General features: G+C 45.4%; 1 protein-coding gene across 6 annotated transcripts in view; it reads right to left on the bottom strand.

Annotated features, from left to right (window-relative positions):
* Nucleotides 1–433: 433 nt before the first annotated feature.
* Nucleotides 434–17,859, bottom strand: part of Homer2 (homer scaffold protein 2) — a 97,348-nt gene continuing 79,922 nt past the window's right edge. For 2 of the 6 annotated variants that reach the window (XM_010621169.3, XM_010621167.2), the window contains 4 exons: nucleotides 17,154–17,310; nucleotides 15,218–15,328; nucleotides 14,452–14,532; nucleotides 4,843–13,285 (listed from right to left, as the gene is read on the bottom strand). In XM_010621169.3, the coding sequence (XP_010619471.1) occupies nucleotides 13,097–13,285; nucleotides 14,452–14,532; nucleotides 15,218–15,328; nucleotides 17,154–17,310 (538 nt within the window). In that variant the 3' untranslated portion in view covers nucleotides 4,843–13,096. Of the gene's footprint in view, nucleotides 584–4,840; nucleotides 13,286–14,451; nucleotides 14,533–15,217; nucleotides 15,329–17,153; nucleotides 17,311–17,859 lie in introns of those variants that run through there. The other 4 variants (XM_010621164.3, XM_033761111.1, XM_010621165.3 and 1 more) reach the window with 4 other exon arrangements.

Below are 17,859 nucleotides of genomic sequence, written 5' to 3' on the forward strand. Positions count from 1 at the left end.
CTGACGCCCATGGTCTGTCACGAGTGCCCCGTCCTTAGAATTCAGTTCCAGCTCCTATGCCCATGCACTTCACCGCCAGCTGGGCCGGCTTCTGGCGTCTAGGCCAAGTCCGGCCCTACCGCCACCTGCTGCATCCTCCCAGCTGCCAGGGACACCCACTGCTAGCTGACTGCCGGGCTTTAATACCAGGCCCCAGAAGCAGGTCAGGTGGCTCTGTCCCAGGCCTCCTTCCCCACCTTGGGCAGGCCATGTCCAGAACCAGCCATTTTTTTTTAAAGAAAAAAGCAGTATTAGAACTTTGTGAGACTTTCTTATGCTTATTTTGCAGTTTTGTACTGTTTTTCATTACTTACTGTGCTTTCAGTATTATGAGATACAAAGAAGCTTAATCAGTTTTGGATAATTCTCAGAAGTTGCCTTTGAGGAGCTGCCAAAGATGAGAGAGCTTCAAAAAAAGGATCCTTTTGTAAAATGTTCTCTCAAAGTTCCCAGTCCAATTGTGTCTTCAGTGCCTCGGAACTTCTCCTCCTCTGGAACATTCTCTGCCTCATTTCTCTCTTTCCCTCCATCTTGCAGCCAAGCCCTGAAATAAATTCAGGCTCTGGCTTCAGGGAAATCAGAGCCAGGGAGGGGAACAAGTATGTCTCCTATTGTGTAGCTTCAGTCCACCCTCCAAGGTACTGCCAACCACTCTTGGCCCTGCACAGAGCTATGGGCCGGCCCTGAAGCACGGCACACTGGGCTCCCCAGAGGCAGTCGCCTTCCCTATGGCCATTCCTCTCAGCACCAGCAAGCTGCTTGCTGCCTTCCCCTGGCAGCCTCGTTCTCTGAAGCACAAAATGCCTGGAACTGCGAAATGCCCCCCATACCCTGGCAGGCCCATCCCTTGGAGCCCCACACAGTTCCCGAGGTCTTCCCTGCCCCTGCCCTACATGGCCACTGCACCTTATCCTGGACACCAGCATGCTCCCCTCTCACCTACAGCCCCCCACAAGGGCAGCCAGTGAGCCATGTGTCACCCCCCGCGGACTGACTAGGGGGCTGGCATCAGGTCCTCAGAGCCAATCCATAACTGGCAGCAAGCAGCCTGTGAACCATGCTGGTGTGAAAAACAGCAGGCTGTGCCAATCAGGTCTATCAATTCATTTTGTCATTCTTTCCTCCTCTAGGATGTGAGCTGGGAATCCAACAAGGGGTGGCAGAGCTAGGATCATACCCTGGGAAATGACGTAGGAGATGACTTACACGGCAGAGGTTCTTAAACCTCAGGTTCTAGTGCCGTAATAAATGACTGCAAAAGTAGTGGCTTAAAACAACACCGATTTATTCTTAAGAGTTCTGCACAAGTCTGACATAGGTCTCATGAGGCTAGAATCGAGGGACCAGCAGGGCTGTGCTGTTCTCTGAAGGCTTCAGCAGAAGCTGTTTCATTGCCTCTGTGGCTCCTGGCAGTTGCCCACATTCGTGGCTTGTGGCCCTTCCTCTGTGTTCAGTCTGCAGAGCAGCAGTACCATGGCTGACTGTTGCCCCCAACATCTCTTTCTGCCTCTGCTGGAAAGGTTCTCTGCCATTAGGATCTCCTGTGATTACAAAGGGCCTGCCCACGATCCAGGACAGCCTCCCACATGAAGGTCCCTTTGGCCCTTTCTGTTAACACAGTCCCAGGTTATGAGGATTTGCACATGAGCCACTCTGGCAGGGGGGTGGGGTGGGGTGGGGTATTCCCTGCCTAGGACAAGGCACTTGTTAGCAGGCAGTCAAGTGGCAAAGGCCCCAGTCTAGAAGGTTTTCCTGAGACAGGCTGGCAATCCTAACAGCAACAAGGCTGCAGCACATCCTAGAAACAGAAACTGTATCCCCAAGAGTCAGAGAGGAACTAAGGCTGGCGAGAGGGAAGTTGAGGCCTTCAGTGGCCTGGGGTAACTCTAGTCTTGGAAAAGATGGGTGTGGTTCTTGGCCACTGGTGAGAGCAGTCTTGAGGGGAGCCACCAAGCACCCCACTAGTGAGTCCCATTAACACTCACAATAGGCCAGCTGGCCTAAGTAGGGGGCTATACTAGATCTGGGAAAGTAACCAAGTCTTTTCATCTTTGTGTTCCCAGGAAGGGGTCTTGGGCGTAAAGGTGCTCAATAAACAGGTGTGAAATGGACATTTTTGAGCTAATGATTTAAAAGCTGTTAAATATGAAAAGAGTGGGGAGTAGCTGAGTTTTGTGAAGAGGACTTCTGGCCTAGGCCTGGGATGGCGGTGGTAATGGTGGTGGGGGTGCAGTGGCAGAGAAAGGACTCCAGACAGTAGGAATAGCAAGAACAAGAACACAGAGACAATGTCACAGCCAGGCCTTAGTAGGACAGGGGAGGGGACTGGGGTGACCACAAGCGGGGTGGGAGCCAGTAAGAGATGAGGCTAGAAGCCAACTTTCCCATGGACCAGGAAGGGGAGCAGACAGGAACAGGGCAGAGGTAGTGACAGTGGCAGTAGTAGAGACAGGGCAAAGGGAGAAGCACAAGACACAGCGTCTTGTGTCCACACTGCAAGAAGCAAGGGGCCAGCACTTGGATCAGTGGCCACTGTCAGGGAGGGGAGGCAGACTGGCATCATGGAGGAAGGAAGGGGGGTACCTTGGGCACAAAGAACTGCTGGCAATGGACGGAGATCACCTTGAAGATTCCAGGGGAGAGAAGATCAAAGGAAGACGATGCAGGACAGAGCCCTAGAGACCCCAATGTGAACACAGCAGGAGGAAGAGGCACAGAAAAGAAGTAGTCCCCAGAGTAAGACTGAACTGGGAAGGAAAACCAGAGTTGAAGCAAGCATCAGTAAATCCAGCCAGCAGCGGTGGTGACAGCAGAATCATTTCTACTCAGTGCTCTGGGGACTTGGGCGCACACACATCTGGCTTATGTGGAAGTCAATGGCTACAGAGAGGGCTTGGGCAATAAGGGCAGGGACAGCTTCAGGGAGATTTCTGCAGCACAGGAACATGCGAGTCACCCCCATGCCCCTAGCACAAGTGTGGTGTACAGAGGTGGTGGCCTGGCAGGAACAGAGAACACTGTGGCAGATAGGGGCCCATCCTTCAACACCTTGGGAACATGGAAGCCCCAATCTTCAAAGGCTCGCCTCTGGAGAAAAATGGATCCCAGAATTGAGACAAAATTGAATGAGCTTGGTGGAGCAAGGCTCAAAACAGAAATTAACTTAAATGAAGGAAAGACAGGCAAGGCTGTATTTCTTTCCTGAGCTGAGGGCTGGGGTCCACACCTCCTACGTGTTTCCGAAAAGGTAGTTTTGTACTGGGCATAGACTCTGCCTTGTGACTATCCTGCTGAAACAGCTCCGGAAAAACGTTTTTTTGTAGAATGAACCTCAGATTATTTTTTTCTTCAGCAGCAAGGCACAGGGGCGTACATTCTCACTGCCTTCTCTCAGGCAGTGATCCTCTGCAGAGAAAGGAACGCCTCTTGGGCTCAGAAAAGCCGCAGTGTGGCTCCATGGTGGCAGAATGTGACCAGCCGAAGGGCAAGCATCCCCCCAACATTCCTTCTGTCCCCAAAGCTATTATACCTCAACCTGAACGACCTCTTGCTTTGGCTCAGGAAGTGGCCACAGAGGATGTCAGCCTCCCTGGAGAGATCAAGAGCTTCCAAACTACCTTCTTAAATACAAGGGGTTCCTAAAAGATTTTTCTCATCTTAAAAATAGACACAAACATTTTACTGAACTATGTATTTCTATATAGACAACTCTATTACAACAAAATTAGATAAAGGGTATACAAGTCTTTAAAGGAAAATAAATTTTCCCTTAAATATAAAAAGTTCATTTGCCAAATAACATCAAACAGAAACACATAAAGAAAAACCTTTAGATACACAGAGAAACAGACAGAAATACAGAAATACCTACCTTTCCTTAGCTGCTAAGGAAGTAAAAATGAAATAGCATTGTACTTAATGAGGTCAAAGCAATACATATAGACTGAATTTTGTTCCCTTCAGAGAATATACATTCTCCATTTTCCTGGGGATGTTTATTAAAATTAGAAGTTTACTAGGGCCTAAGAAAATATCGGTAAATTCCAAAGTGCACAAATTGTACCGGCCATACCCTCTTTGACAAGGCAGTAAAGCTAGAAGTTTGTGACAGATGTTAAAAACACCAACAAACAAGCTATTCTGAAACCTGAAAGTATAATTTCAAATAACTTTTGTAAAAAATAAAGTCAAATCTGAAATTATAAATCATAACACCATGCTCAAAAATTTAAGTGATATGGACTATTTAGCTGTATAATGCTAGTAATTGTCTTACTAAGCAAGAAAAAGTTAAAATGGCATTCAACTTGAGAAAGTAAAAAAATTGAAAAGAGCAAAACCAAATTAAAAAAATCATGAAGTGATAAATCAATATTAGGATATAAGCCCCAGAGTTGATTCTTTGTAAAAACTAATAAAATTTCTGGAAAAACTAAATAGGACAAAAAGAGAAAGCATAGATGTACAACATTATCAGTAAGAAAAAATAACACAATTTAATGTCAACACATTTGAAAATATTAATAGAAACATTATTTAGGAAACTTTAAACTGTCAAAATTATAGAATAGGAAGAAAGTTTGACCAAAGAACACAGAAAACATTTAAAGAAACTATCAAGGAATTATTTTCTAACAAGGCACTACACTTAAGACAGTTTTATGTGTTATAAAAACTTTAAAGAGCAAAAATTTTTAAATATTATTTAAAGTATTTCAGGGCATAGAAAAAAACAGAGCTTCCCAAATCCATTTATTTTTTTAAGAAGTTAACAAAAATACTTGACAAAGAAAAAAATCACAACTATTAATCTTATAGGAAATTTCCAAAATAAAGTAACCCAATTCCAGAAGAATATTTTCTCACTGTAAAGTTCATTTTTATTATATAAGCAATACCTAATTTTTGTAGAAAAACCAGAAAACAGGTAAGAAACAAAATAAAAATCTACCATAGATCATTCAACCAATCATAAATAACCACTGTTAACATTGAAAGAGGGTATATATTAAAAGAATAACAGAGTCTGATCATAAGAGAGATTTTTATAGAAATGTAGAGAGAGGGCTTAACATTAGCAAATGTATTAAAATGATTCATCTTAAGTCATAACAGAGAACCATTTGATCATCCGACAGATCAGAAAAAAGGTCATTTATTAAAATCCCAACATCTATTACGGGTAAAATTTTAGCAGACTAGAAATAGAAGGGCATACTATACAAATTCAAAGATCAGGAATATCTTACATTAAAAGTCAAAGTTATACTTTTGGAGAAACACTTGCTAGTGAAAAATATATAAAGAATGCACAATATCAGCTATATATTCATTATGTAGGATTGTTCTAAAAGTGCTGGTCAGTGAGATGAGACAAAGTAAAATAAGATTATTAAAAATACAAAGATAAAATTATCACCCCTACCCAGAACTATTACCTATTTGAAAAAGGCCAAAGGAACTAACAACAAAACTATCAGAATGGAACGAATGTAATAACTGGTTAGTGTCAAAATAACCAATTGAAAAGTTAAATAAATCAACCACACATTACTTTCTTAATGCAGAGGTAACAGTGAGGTAGATTGATGCTTACTGACATAGGAAGAGGCCCAAGATCTACTGCCAAGGGAAAAGGCAGGTAGCAGAAGGGTTGTATCACACTTATAAAATGATAGAATATATCTTGGGGAAAAAGTGAGGACTATGCATAATTATCTTATGGCAGAGGGATTTTTAATTCTATAGGACTTTCATTTTCTACATCATGTGTTCTTGTGTTTAAATCTAAATAACTTTAATGTCAAGGTAGAAAACCAATCAGTTTAATTTTCATTAAAGAGAGTAGTAGGATACCTATACACTTGCAACAAGCTGCTGAAAAATATAGTGGACAAAAGATCTCATTTATAGTCATAACCGTGACTATAAAAATTACCTTTATTTAGTTAAAATAGACCAAAGGACATAAAAGTAAACATTATATATTTACTGAACTAAAAGAACATATTATAAGGATATTAATTCTATAGTCTTATATACGTTTTACCTAACCTAATTTCCAACCTTCTAAATATTACAAAATGATCCCAAATTTCTTTTGGATATGTTAATATGCAAATGTACTTGGAAATTTCTGAAAAGGTTTAATGGGACACTTGATCTAGTGTTACAATGATCAAACAAGGTGTTCCCAGTGCTGGACTATACAGGCAGACGGCGGTCCAGGGTGAAGCTCAGAGGCACCTGGAGAGCACACACATATCCAAGGTGCCCAAGGACTGAAGGTATACAGTAAAAATAGGATTCATATGGTAGGGAAAGGACAGAAATCCTGATCAATAGTGTTGGGCAATTTAGAAAATAAATTCCAATTTATCAGATTTAACTGTTTAAGAAGAAAACTAAATGTACAAGAATAAAATATTGATGGATATTTACAATCCTGGAATTAAAAATGAAAAGACCATAAGAATGACGGCAAAGGTAATAACTGAAAGAAAAAAAAAAAGATTTGACTGATGTTTGAGTATTTTTAAAAAGCTATAATACAACTTAAAAATTTTACAATATTTATTTTTAAAAACCTCTTGGAAATCAATGAAGACACTAGACTCCTAAGAAAACTGGCCAGACTAGATGAATATAGGTAAATTACAAAAACATATAATTCAATGAATACATTTTCTCATGATGGTCACTATTTTAATAAAAAATTTAATTTTTTGAATGTCTCTAGTTCCTAGTAACAGTGTTAAAGTAGGAGTTGGACATTCTCACACACTGCTGGGGGTGGGCATATATTTGGGAATCATCTTTCTGAAAGGCAATGTGAGGTGACACGAGGGATTATCACAGTACACCATGAATGTTCAAGTAAAACATTATTACAGAAAAAGGCACATTGCCTAAGCCTCCTCAAACTGCATGAACTGCAAAATATGTACTAATAAAAGTTCAAAATAAAAAGCCTCCTTAAAACACATTCCCTCACTTCCAACACTTGCCTCATCGTTCTTGCCCCTTTCTGATGCAGTTCTGGAAGTCCTGCCCTCTTTCATGAGTGCCTGTACTAGGTGTGACAAAAAATATGGTGAATGCTACTGCTGAGCGCTATCCAATGGAGAGGTAGGTTTGTAAAAAACATTAGAGTGTGTCTTCATTCACCTTATTCGTTGGATCTGGTACTATGAGACTGTGTCTCTTCCCTAAAGTCAAAATGAGCATGAAAGGTAAATATTTTGAGTCAGTTGAGGACGTTGAGGCAGCCATGACTGCAACTAAAGACCCTCACGAAAGAGGACGTCAGAACTGCTTCAGAAAGCAGCAAGAATGACCGGGTAAGTATATTTAAAGTAAAGGGGGATATTTTGAGGGGGTTTAATGGTAATGTGTCTTTTACAATAAACATGTACAATATTAGTATTGTTTGATCATATCCCATATGATAAAATTCCTAAAAACATGCCTACCTTTTTTAATCATTAGTCAGAAAAGGGTGTTACGCTGCGATAACAAATTAACCCTGAAGTCCCAGTGGTGTCACATTAAGGTTTATCTTCTCTATCATCACTACAGGTCCATGCAGGCTAGTAGTGGGTCAGAAGTGAAGGGAGCGTCTATTCTGTAGACCCTCACTGGGAGGCCAGGCTGATGGAGGTTCCACCCAGGATGTCACACTGCTGAGGGAAGGGTACAGACACCGGGGCGCTGAGCGTGGATATTTTAGTCTCTGCCCACCTTTCACTGGCTGGATTAGTCACAAGAACCCAAATGACTCCAGGGACATCAGAGGGTAGAGGCTCCCATGTGCCTAGGAAGGAATGGGGCCATCGATAGTGAGAAGCTCAGCAAGTTCCCTCTTAGAAAATTACCCTAAGTAAATATTCTGAAAAGTTTACAAAGATGTCAGAAGAGTTTCATCATGTCTTTGACTACAACAGTAAAAAGGCGAAAATAGCCTACGTATACAAGATATGACCTACACAGATATTAAAAGGCTACAATTACATATTGATATAGAAATACATTCACAATATAAGGGGGAGAACAAGTTATAGAACAGTATGTAAATCTGATTATACTTCATGGAAAAAGTAATAAAGCACATATAGATGCAGAGGAAACAGTCTCAACAGACACCAAATGTTAACAGTGGTTATAATCAGATGGGGTATTAATAGGTGATTTTTTTCTTTTCACTTATCTTTAGTTTCTTAAAAAATGTATATCTTATTCATATACCAAAAAAGCATTTAAAGGAAAACAATGGTATTCTTGGGAGAGTCCACTTATCAACCCTGTACTCATCATTAAACTCTCACATTTGATATAAGAAATGCTTTCTTTCCTGTCATATCTAATAAGACACTGCTGTAACAACTGATTGAAAGGACTTTCTTTTCAAAGTAGTACAAGAGGGAAAAGACAGGAACATAATACATTCTCCACCGCTGCAGAGCATCCGTCCTGCCAATCACCTGGCCACATGTACAAAGTTTGGATTTCACTGTGGTTTGTCTGTGCTCGTGCCGGGGTGCCAGAGAACACCCCACAGCCAGCTCTGCACTGTCAAAGATAGTAGGGCACTGTACAATTCCACTCATAACGAAGACCCACACACTTCTCATGAATGGATTCCAGAACATAGAACATCAACCCCCAAATAATTCAAATTAAAGACTCCTCTCGGGTATATATTTTTACATTGAAAACTTCCTTATTGCTTCTGTTGCTGCCATTTGCACCTTCCTCCCTCAGCACACACCCCACACACCCACACCCACACAAACATATGCACACACATCCACAGAGTTCTAAGTTCACCAGAACATTTCAGACAGATGAGAATTCGTAGCACAGTCATCTTGCTAGGCCATATTTAAAGAAGAACTCTATTCTTGAGATAGGTACGTTAAAAGACATTTAAAAAAAACACATAAATTTCTACACAGGATTCCCTCTTCATGCCATCACCCACCATCTCCAGAATATATAGTGTTTCTTTGGGGAAGCCATGTACTCAGAAATTAGGGTTCATTTAAACCATGCATGTCATTAAAAACAATATATGGACATTAATTTTTCAAGCTTCTAGTTTCTATTTCAAGTGTTTCCAAATCCAGTGATATTTCAAGTGAGTAAGTAAAGTGTACCTTCTAGAAGGGTGAATGGTGCATCAACCCACTTTCAGTTATTAGCAGAGGGCAGTCTCTTTTGAGCGCTTACACTAAGTCACACCACGGCTGCCCTGTTTCCAAGGACGAGGTGGCTCTGTGGTTGGCTCTCATCCGCGTCTCCCTAGTTTCGACAGACTTGTCTATAGAAGCATGAACCCCTTTCAAATGGGCAGTTAGGGATGCTTCAGGGCAGAGTACTGTTTCAGCCAACACCCTTTAACTGATGTATAGTAACAAACACAGAATACGCCAGCCAGGCACCTTTTGCGATGGCTGTGCTCGAGGAAACTGCCAGCCAGAGACTGCCCCTGAGGACAGTCTTTCTGGGTGCATACGACCTGCTCTAAGACCCCGCAAGCCCACTCCCCATCTAGTACCGCCTCCTTCCCCTGCAGAGGTCTCTGGAGGTCCACTGTTTATGTCTCTGTAGTCTCAGGGCTGACCACCTATTCTCATGATTACTGTTTCCATTAAAGCTATCAACAAAGAACTCAAAGTGAGCCCGAGTGCCACCGAACTGGCCTCTCAAGCCTGGACATCACTGTCACCAAGAGTTTCTGGAACAGGTCCCTAAAAAACAAGAATCACTCTAAATGAGACTTATTGTAAGGAACATAAACATAATTCTGATTCGCCCCTGGGTAAGTGGTCCTTTGCTGTGGATCCACATCGAAATAACATAATTGCAATGTGCTCTTATTAGGATTCAAGAAGAGAGAACAGGGATATGGCTGAAGAGAGAACAGAGATATGGCTCATAGAACACTGCCAGGCCGATGTCCAGGAGACAGGATGCAGAGCCCACAATGCTGGTCACGCCAGGTTCTTGGGCATGTCACTTTCTCTGTCTCTGCTTCCTAACTGCAGAATGCAGGTAACGATTTCTGCCAAGTTTTCTCTCCCTCTCTATCAAGGTCTAAAATGATACTGTGCAGGGCTGATGGAGTATGCCAGTCAGATGGCCGGTGTGGACGCTGGGTTCTTTCACCCAAGGCCTGAGCACACTCTCCCAACCTGTCACCCTAGCGGTTTTACATTCCCAGGGTACCTGGAAGACATCCTCTCTCCTTTCCACCTGGGAAGGAGAAATGCATCCAGCTGAGCCTCATCTTGGAATGAAGTTATCTTTAAAGACCACCATGGTTCACGGTTCTGAGTTTTACTTGGCTTCTTTTAGGCCCCAGGCTTCACAGATGGAGAACAAAAGCCAATCCAGGTACATACAGCCAATCTTGGTGATGGTAAAATCGAGGAGGCCTCATCTGGAAGCTGACAATTTGCCCCTGGCTTAACATCTTCTGGGAAGCCCAATGTGGCTGCTATGGCTATGAGGGAAAAGGTGATACCCGGCCTGCACATGGCACAAGGCCACACAACAGTGCCGAGACTGCACTGGTCATCAGGACCCACAAGACCGTGTTACTAGAAACCTAGGACAGACGCGATGGCACTGTCACTGCAATTTCCCTCCAAGGTACCAGAGGCTCTCAGCCAGACCAGTCCTGTGGCTGATTGTTCTGGTCGTTCCTGGGCCATTCTTAGTTTAAAAGCTAAATGAAGAAACATTATGGTCTTTAAATGAAAGCAGGAGGACTGAAAAGGTCAATACTTCTGTCAAGCTTTGTGCTTTCAGTGAGGGATCCAATCCTCCCTTTAAAGGACTCCGCCTCAGCTCGTGGGCTGCAAGAGTCCAAGGCTGGACAGCCCCAATAGTATGAGAAATCTAAGCCCCTCACCACTGGCTATAAGCTGCTTAGTACACTTCTCAGTGGTGAACAGGATCCTGGGTCTCAGGCCCACAGAAGTACACTGTGGTAATGACTTGCAACACTCTACACTTCTATGTCAGCATTTTCTAGAGTCACTGCCATTTTGGCAACTATCCACCTGTGAGTGTGTCACCTGAGCACAGTCAGCCAAGAGGGTTTCTTTAGATTAATAAGTCTGCTGTAGACAGAGCTGGGGTCATCTGAAGGCCCAAGCTGAGGGTGTTTGGATCCCAGTGTTCACCGCTCCAGGGCAGTGACAGGCTTGGGCCAAAGTGGCCTGAGAGGAATCTCCTTTACTCTGCTGCTGGGCCACAGGACCAACTTGGGGCCCGTCCAGCTCTCAGGTCTCCTGGAACTGCCAGTAGGGAGCTGGGACCTACCCTCCTGACAGCCACCTGGAGCTCAGGGGAAAGGGCAGGCCAGGCAGCCCCCTGGTCTGAATAACAGCAGGGTGGACCACACTTCCCATTTCCCGTCTAAGCGCCCTGTGTACTCAAGGCCCCATGAAGTCTGCAGGGTCTTCCCTAAAGTATCCTTGTGCTCCAATTTACCAGCCTGCCCTCCTTTCCTATCCCAAGCAAGACTTTCCTGCTCAGAGACATCTCGGCTGGGGAAGGAGAGCTGAAGACTCAGACATGAGGGTATGGACAACCTCCTCCTCAGGCTGTTTTCTCATTGGTCTAGTTTCAGCAGGAAGGATTTCTAATCCCAAGAGAAACTGTTTCTCAAGGGAAAAGTTCCCTTCGGTGGTACTTAGAGAGGTAAGAGGGCAGCAAAGTCTGTACTCAGGGCATTAAGAAATGTGTGAGGCCAGAGACTCAAACCTCCATCTGTGATGGGTGATGTCTCCCAATGGAGGCCATGCCACGCAAAGGCCCACTGGCCCATGAGCAGCTCTGTATGAGAGGAGAGGTTTATGGTTCTAATCACTTCCTGCTGAGGAAGGCAAGAGGCAGACCCAGGCAGAGCTTCTCTGTTGTTGAGGCTGAAGCTCCCTAGATAAGTAGAACTCCTCACACTCATCAGCCTGTATAATTTCTTTCTCAGGTCTCCAAACCCTGCACAAGATCATACCCTAGTCCCCATGCCCTGGGCAATCCTGTGCCACAGACACAGTGTTCTGGAATCCTCAGGCTCCAAGCCACCATGTCCAGAAATGAAGGTGGTCCCAGAGACAGAGATCCCCAGGGACAGAGACCCCCCCCGGGGGGGTCAGAGTGTCATGGTCAGGATCTTGTGGGGCCGCAGATCAGACTCTGACTTGTCTGCTACACCTGAGCCACCCTCAGGTTTGGCCAGGTAGGTGCCTTTCTTTCTGGTAACTACCCAGCGTGACAAAGAGCATATCATTCAACAGGGCTTGAACTCTGCTATGGGGTTGGATTAAAACACTAAGTTCTGTTTAGATGTTCAACTGAACAAATATTTATTGAGCACCTACTTTGTGCCAGGCACTGAGCTAGGCAACCTCACTGCATGTTGTTCCCACAGCATGAGCATCTGCTCAGAAGTTCAAACCAAGGAAAGGAGAATTGTCAAAACCGAACATAACGGGAGAGTATAATGTGGTGGATGCAAGCATCTCCCATGCCAGAAGGCACACCCGCCAAAAACGTGCTTTCTTTCTCCGGACAGGTTTCCACTACTTGCTTGCTTTAAAGCATCTCAATGCCGACTGAGAGAGAAGCTGTACCCTCCACGCCCCCACAGACCAGAACCTGATGGACTATTACATACTCTGAGTGCTATTCAATAAAAGGATCAAAACAGCCTGTCATAAAGGATATTTGAGTTAGAAAAGATTTGTTTTTCGGTAGGGTTGCAACAGCCCTTTAGAAAGATATAAACATCCCTGCGCTGACTGCGTAAACTTTAAGGTAGACCTAGTTCTGGATTCCTGAGTCAGAATCTTCCAGTTGTCCACCACCTCAAAGGCCAGAGAAGCTAGAGGAGATTTCTATCCGAAGAGGAATGAGTGGACGGCACACCTGGTCTGGAAACACAACACACCGCATTGGCATTTACAGAAGCAACGCAAAGAGGGGCGTGTCCTCGTCCTACTGCGACTCGCACACACGTGGGACTCACAGCAGCCCGGGCTCTGCCACCCTAGTTGTCCGTGCCCAGCTTGGACAGGCCTCGGCGGAAGTCATGGAGGTCATCGATCTTTCCATCTAGCACTTCTAGGAAGCTCTTCAGCTCCACCTTCAGGTGGCGCTGTCGGTATTTACTCTCCTCAACGTCTGTCTTTAGAGACCGCACTTTGTCTTCCAGGTTCTGATTGTCTCTCTCAGCTGCCTAAGAAAACAAAAAAGGGAGAAGGTCTGAGGCACAGTAATGGGAGTCATAGGCAAAGCCTGATTCAGGGAACAGGGCCTTCTCCATCAGACCTGTGGGCTGGGCTGGGGGGCTAAAGTCTAAAGACAAGTTTAGCCCCTCAACACACAAGCCTGGACCACGATGTCGGAAAAGAGGCAGTGAGCATTTCAGGGCCCCTCCTTTCTTGCCTGTTCTCTCACAGGGAGACCAACAGGCTGACCAATATCTAGCCTATACCTGGCAACCAATATCTAGCCTGAAACTCAAGTCTCAGCTCAGAATGCAGAATTCTGACAGAGGGACTTCACAGAGGGTTTAGCAGTGATGGTCTGAAATCCTGGCCTGGGGACAATCAAATCTGGGTTCACCTCTGGGTTTTACTCTGAGAGAAACTGGCTAGTGTCCTACAGTTCCACCGAAAGGCCTCCTCAGCCTCAGGCTGATGTCTGGCCCTGGAGAGGGGAGGTGAGCTGTGCCCGTGACACAGGGACAGGCATCTGTATCCCTGACGCTATCACCATGGGGACTTTCTGCAGAGCTGGGCCCTACAAACCAAGAGAGGCCCATCTGGGTAAATCAGACCAGAAAGCCATGTGTTCTCAAAGGGTCCTTGGGCTTGTACTCTTCACGTCAAATGACTGGTTTTTGTGACAATAAACAGGGGCTTTCTTGAACATGTGCCCAGGAGCCAGTCACCAATACAGAAGTGGGCTTGTTTACCTCAATAAAGCACTCCTCATGTATGTCAACAGGACTGGAAGTGCAGAGACTGGAAGTGAAGGAGCGCCTGAAAAACTCATTTTATGGATGAGCGAGGAAGCTTTGCCCACGGTCAGGGGCTGGGGAATGATGGCTGTGGGTGTGCGCCCTGGCCCTGTGCTCTCAGGCCACCCTGCTGCCCACTCCTCACTGTCTCTGAGTGGCCTGCATAACGGTTATGCACAGGACACCTTTGCATAGGTGGAAAAAACAAAAAGAACAAGGCTGCTGAGTCTGCCTCCAGAGACAAGGATGGTGAACTGCCATCCTTACAGACAGAAAATTACTCTTCTTTACCATCCTTGTGTGAAAGTGTGAGAGAGCGAAGAAATCAGTAACACAACCACCACCTTCCCGTCTGAGCCAGACAGGTGTGCCCCTCTCACCTCTAACTTCTCAGAGACAAATTCACACTCTGACATGAGCTGAGGTATGATTTCACTTTGTTTTCGGAGATCTTTCAATTCCTACAGGAGACAGAAATTAAAAAAAAAAAAACACTCTGAGAAATGTATTCTTGAAAATTACTAACTTGAATATACACTAATGGATGTTGCTTTTTGGAACCTGTCCTGTTGGCATAAATAATAATATTGCTGCTACTTTTAAATATCAGGAGATTCTAGGGGCTGTGTGTTACACACATGATCACAAGTGTCTGTACAGCACCATGAAGAGGTATGCATATTTATGATTTCTGTTTTGTAGATGGGAAAACTAAGATCTAGAGAGGCTTGGTAACTTGCCCATGGTCTCCAACATGTGTGTACTTAACTATTCTGATGCCCAGAATGTAAATGACCGTATCATAGTAGCTCTAACCACATTTCTCTGACAGAACCCAACTTGTGATGACAGTTGATCCATAAAAATGTTGGGGTGTTCTGTAAAATGTGCAACTCAGTCCTGGATCTGAGTAACTGACTGTGTATCCTACGCATGACACGGAGGCTGCAGGGTGATGGCGAGGCCTTCCTTTGCTCTGGAGTCTGTACCTTGGTGTGACTCCTGGCTCTCTGTCCTGGTGTCCTGGCAGCTGCCAGGGCCAGTCACATCCTCTAGGCTACCAGCTGTGTCCACGGTGGAAATCACAGCAGTTTCCCCTTGAGGCTCCGAGGGTGCCGAGGGCCCTGCTCAAGCACCATTACTCACCGTCTCCTTCTCTCGGAGTTCTGACTCTAGTTCTTCAATTCTCCTCTTCAGCTGTGAATTCTTCTCCTTCTCCCTGTTTATCTCACTGCACTGTTCTTCTAGCTCATCAATCTTCAAGAGACATCACACAGTAAAGCAAGGATGCTAGTCGGCTTTAGTCATTAAACAGGAGACTCCCACAGATATGTTATGCTTTCTTTAAAAATACACATAAACCAACCCACTCACAAGTTTTTCTCTGTGGCTATGAACAAGCTCCAAGCTTCAGGATACTCTGGACTTCTGGCTTTCTCTCAAGGCCATATAAGAAGTTTCCTTTAAAGATATGTCACAGCTTAAATGTCCCCCAAATGATTTTTACATGTCTTAAATTATCTCAAGGGTTTAAGCCAGCAGGGTAGAGAATCTAGCAACTCTGTGAAACAGTGGCTCCCAAATGCAGGGCAATGAAATTTCTAATCCTGAGCACCAAGGTGGCCTTACCCTCGACACATGCAGAGAGGCCTGCTAAGTCCTCCTTTGAGACTGGTGGCAAATCCCCGGGCTCTATCTTTCCTTCCTGTCCAGGTCAGCACGCTCCAAAGGGCTATGAGTGTGGAGTGAGCACAAAGAGGCCTAACACCCCACTGTCACCCAACACTGAGTATTTCTCAGGGACCCAAAGGCATATGCAGAGTGGGTGGTAGGAACAGAACTAACGCCTAACATGAAGACAACGTAGTGATCGGGCCCCACAAGCCAGCAGCAACCTTTGACATGATGGTGGGCTCAGAGGTGGGCTGCACCAACTGCCACCAGCTTCTACCTCCATCCTGGAAATCAAGCTCCTGATGTGTCCCCGCCCAGGGAGGGCCACATTCCTCCAAGGAATCACACATCCTACCTTCTTCCCCACTGCCCATGGTCTCCACATTCAGACCAGAGCGAGAAACTCAACTCTTTGCTTAAGAAAAGGAAAAGAAAGGGCGGGCAGACCTGCCAGGCCAGGTCAGAAAGAGACAGAGTCAACAGTTGGTCTGATGCCCCACAAGTGTCAGCACTTTCAACACTGAGATGAAAAAATGACACGAGGTAGCTTTATGGCATCAGCACCAAAGTGCAACCAGTGGCTGATCTACAGCAGCTTGTCCACTTTGGGCAGAGTAGGTCACACACGCAGGCGAGGGGACAGTGAGCACCAGCCTAAATGTGATGTGTCCCCTGAAGGCCTGTGTGCCCATGCTGGGGTGGCTACCGTCTCACCACCACAATATGGTCAGCACAGGACCCGCAGGACCTCAGCTGCTCCAACACTTCCTTGTCATCTGGGCAGAACAGCAGAGAGTCAATGACTCCTACAGGCAACATTACAGGTGGATTTTGAAAAACTCTAAACGCCGGATGTCAAAGTTGAGAACTAGAAGGCAACCGATAGCAGTAAGCACCCACCTTCCTTGTGCTTTAAGCAGCATAATCTTTTCTCACTTCTAAATTTGCATTTAAAAAATAATGATCTGAATGGAAGCAGAGCTTCTGAGCAAATGCTCCTCATTATTTCCTGGATATTTTTTCTCTCATACCCTGGCTTCCCTTCCTCTACTGCAGATCATTACACCACAGAAATGCCAGGAAAGAGCACCCACATCAAAGGCCAGCCGTGAGGAGAACCAGAGGAGCCTCCGAGAGGGACAAGGCTACACCCTCAGTTAATTCATCTTCTTCTTTAAAAACAGGAATTATAAACTTGCTTCCATAAAAGTAATAAATCAATAGTGTACATGATTAAATTTCTACTGGGAAAGGTGGGGAGGCAGAGAGATGCTTCCAGGGGAGAGAAGAAAGTCTTCTCCTTGCCCATGGGGGAGGGGGAGGTCAAAGAGCAGACGGGGGCATCCCAGCTCCTGCTACTGCAGCAGCCCACCGGCTCTTGCTCCCGCTGTGGCTCCCTGAGGCCCACCTTGTGGCGGAGCCGGTCATTCTCATCCCGGCAGATGGAGAACTGCTTCTTCCACTGTTCCACACTGGCTGCTGACTCTTGCAGTGCCGTGGTCAGCCTGGCATTGCTCTCCCGCAGGGTCTGCAGCTCGATCTCCCATTTCTTCACGTTGGCAGCACTGTGGGGCAGGAAACAGGCCAGATGGGGAGGGGGTGCCAGGGAAGGAGATGAGGGTGCTGTCTATCACACTGCACTTCTACCCAGCAGGGAAGGGGGACTCTGCCACCCCTCATCCAGGCGGAGGGGAGCTCATATGCTCCCTCACCAGTGATCAGGGTTGGGGGCTAACTGCATAGACCAACAGACACAAGGGACAGGGACTCTCTCTAGGGTGAACAAGTCAGCTCACTGGGCTATTTTCTTAAAGAATTGCCTCAGAAGAGAACCGAGGTCTTAAAGAATGAGGAGACAGAGCTTCATTCCCTGCTGACGCCCTGTACAGAACCCCCTTCCTGAAATACGCCCATGGACAGAAGCTCTGCACACTGGGGTAGACTATGGGTCCTCTGAGGCGCTCCTGAAAGCCATGTACAGCTCTCTGGAGCCTGACCGAGAACCTCGTTTAAACAACATGTACACAGACACCTGCTCCAGGTAAAAATGGCGCCACGTCATTCGTGCCTCTTCAGGGCCCTGAGAGGAATCCAGACTTGAGAGCTGAAGGCTT

This window comes from Fukomys damarensis, unplaced genomic scaffold (assembly GCF_012274545.1).
Source record: "Fukomys damarensis isolate Sample0158 unplaced genomic scaffold, DMR_v1.0_HiC HiC_scaffold_7, whole genome shotgun sequence".
NCBI lineage: Eukaryota > Metazoa > Chordata > Mammalia > Rodentia > Bathyergidae > Fukomys > Fukomys damarensis.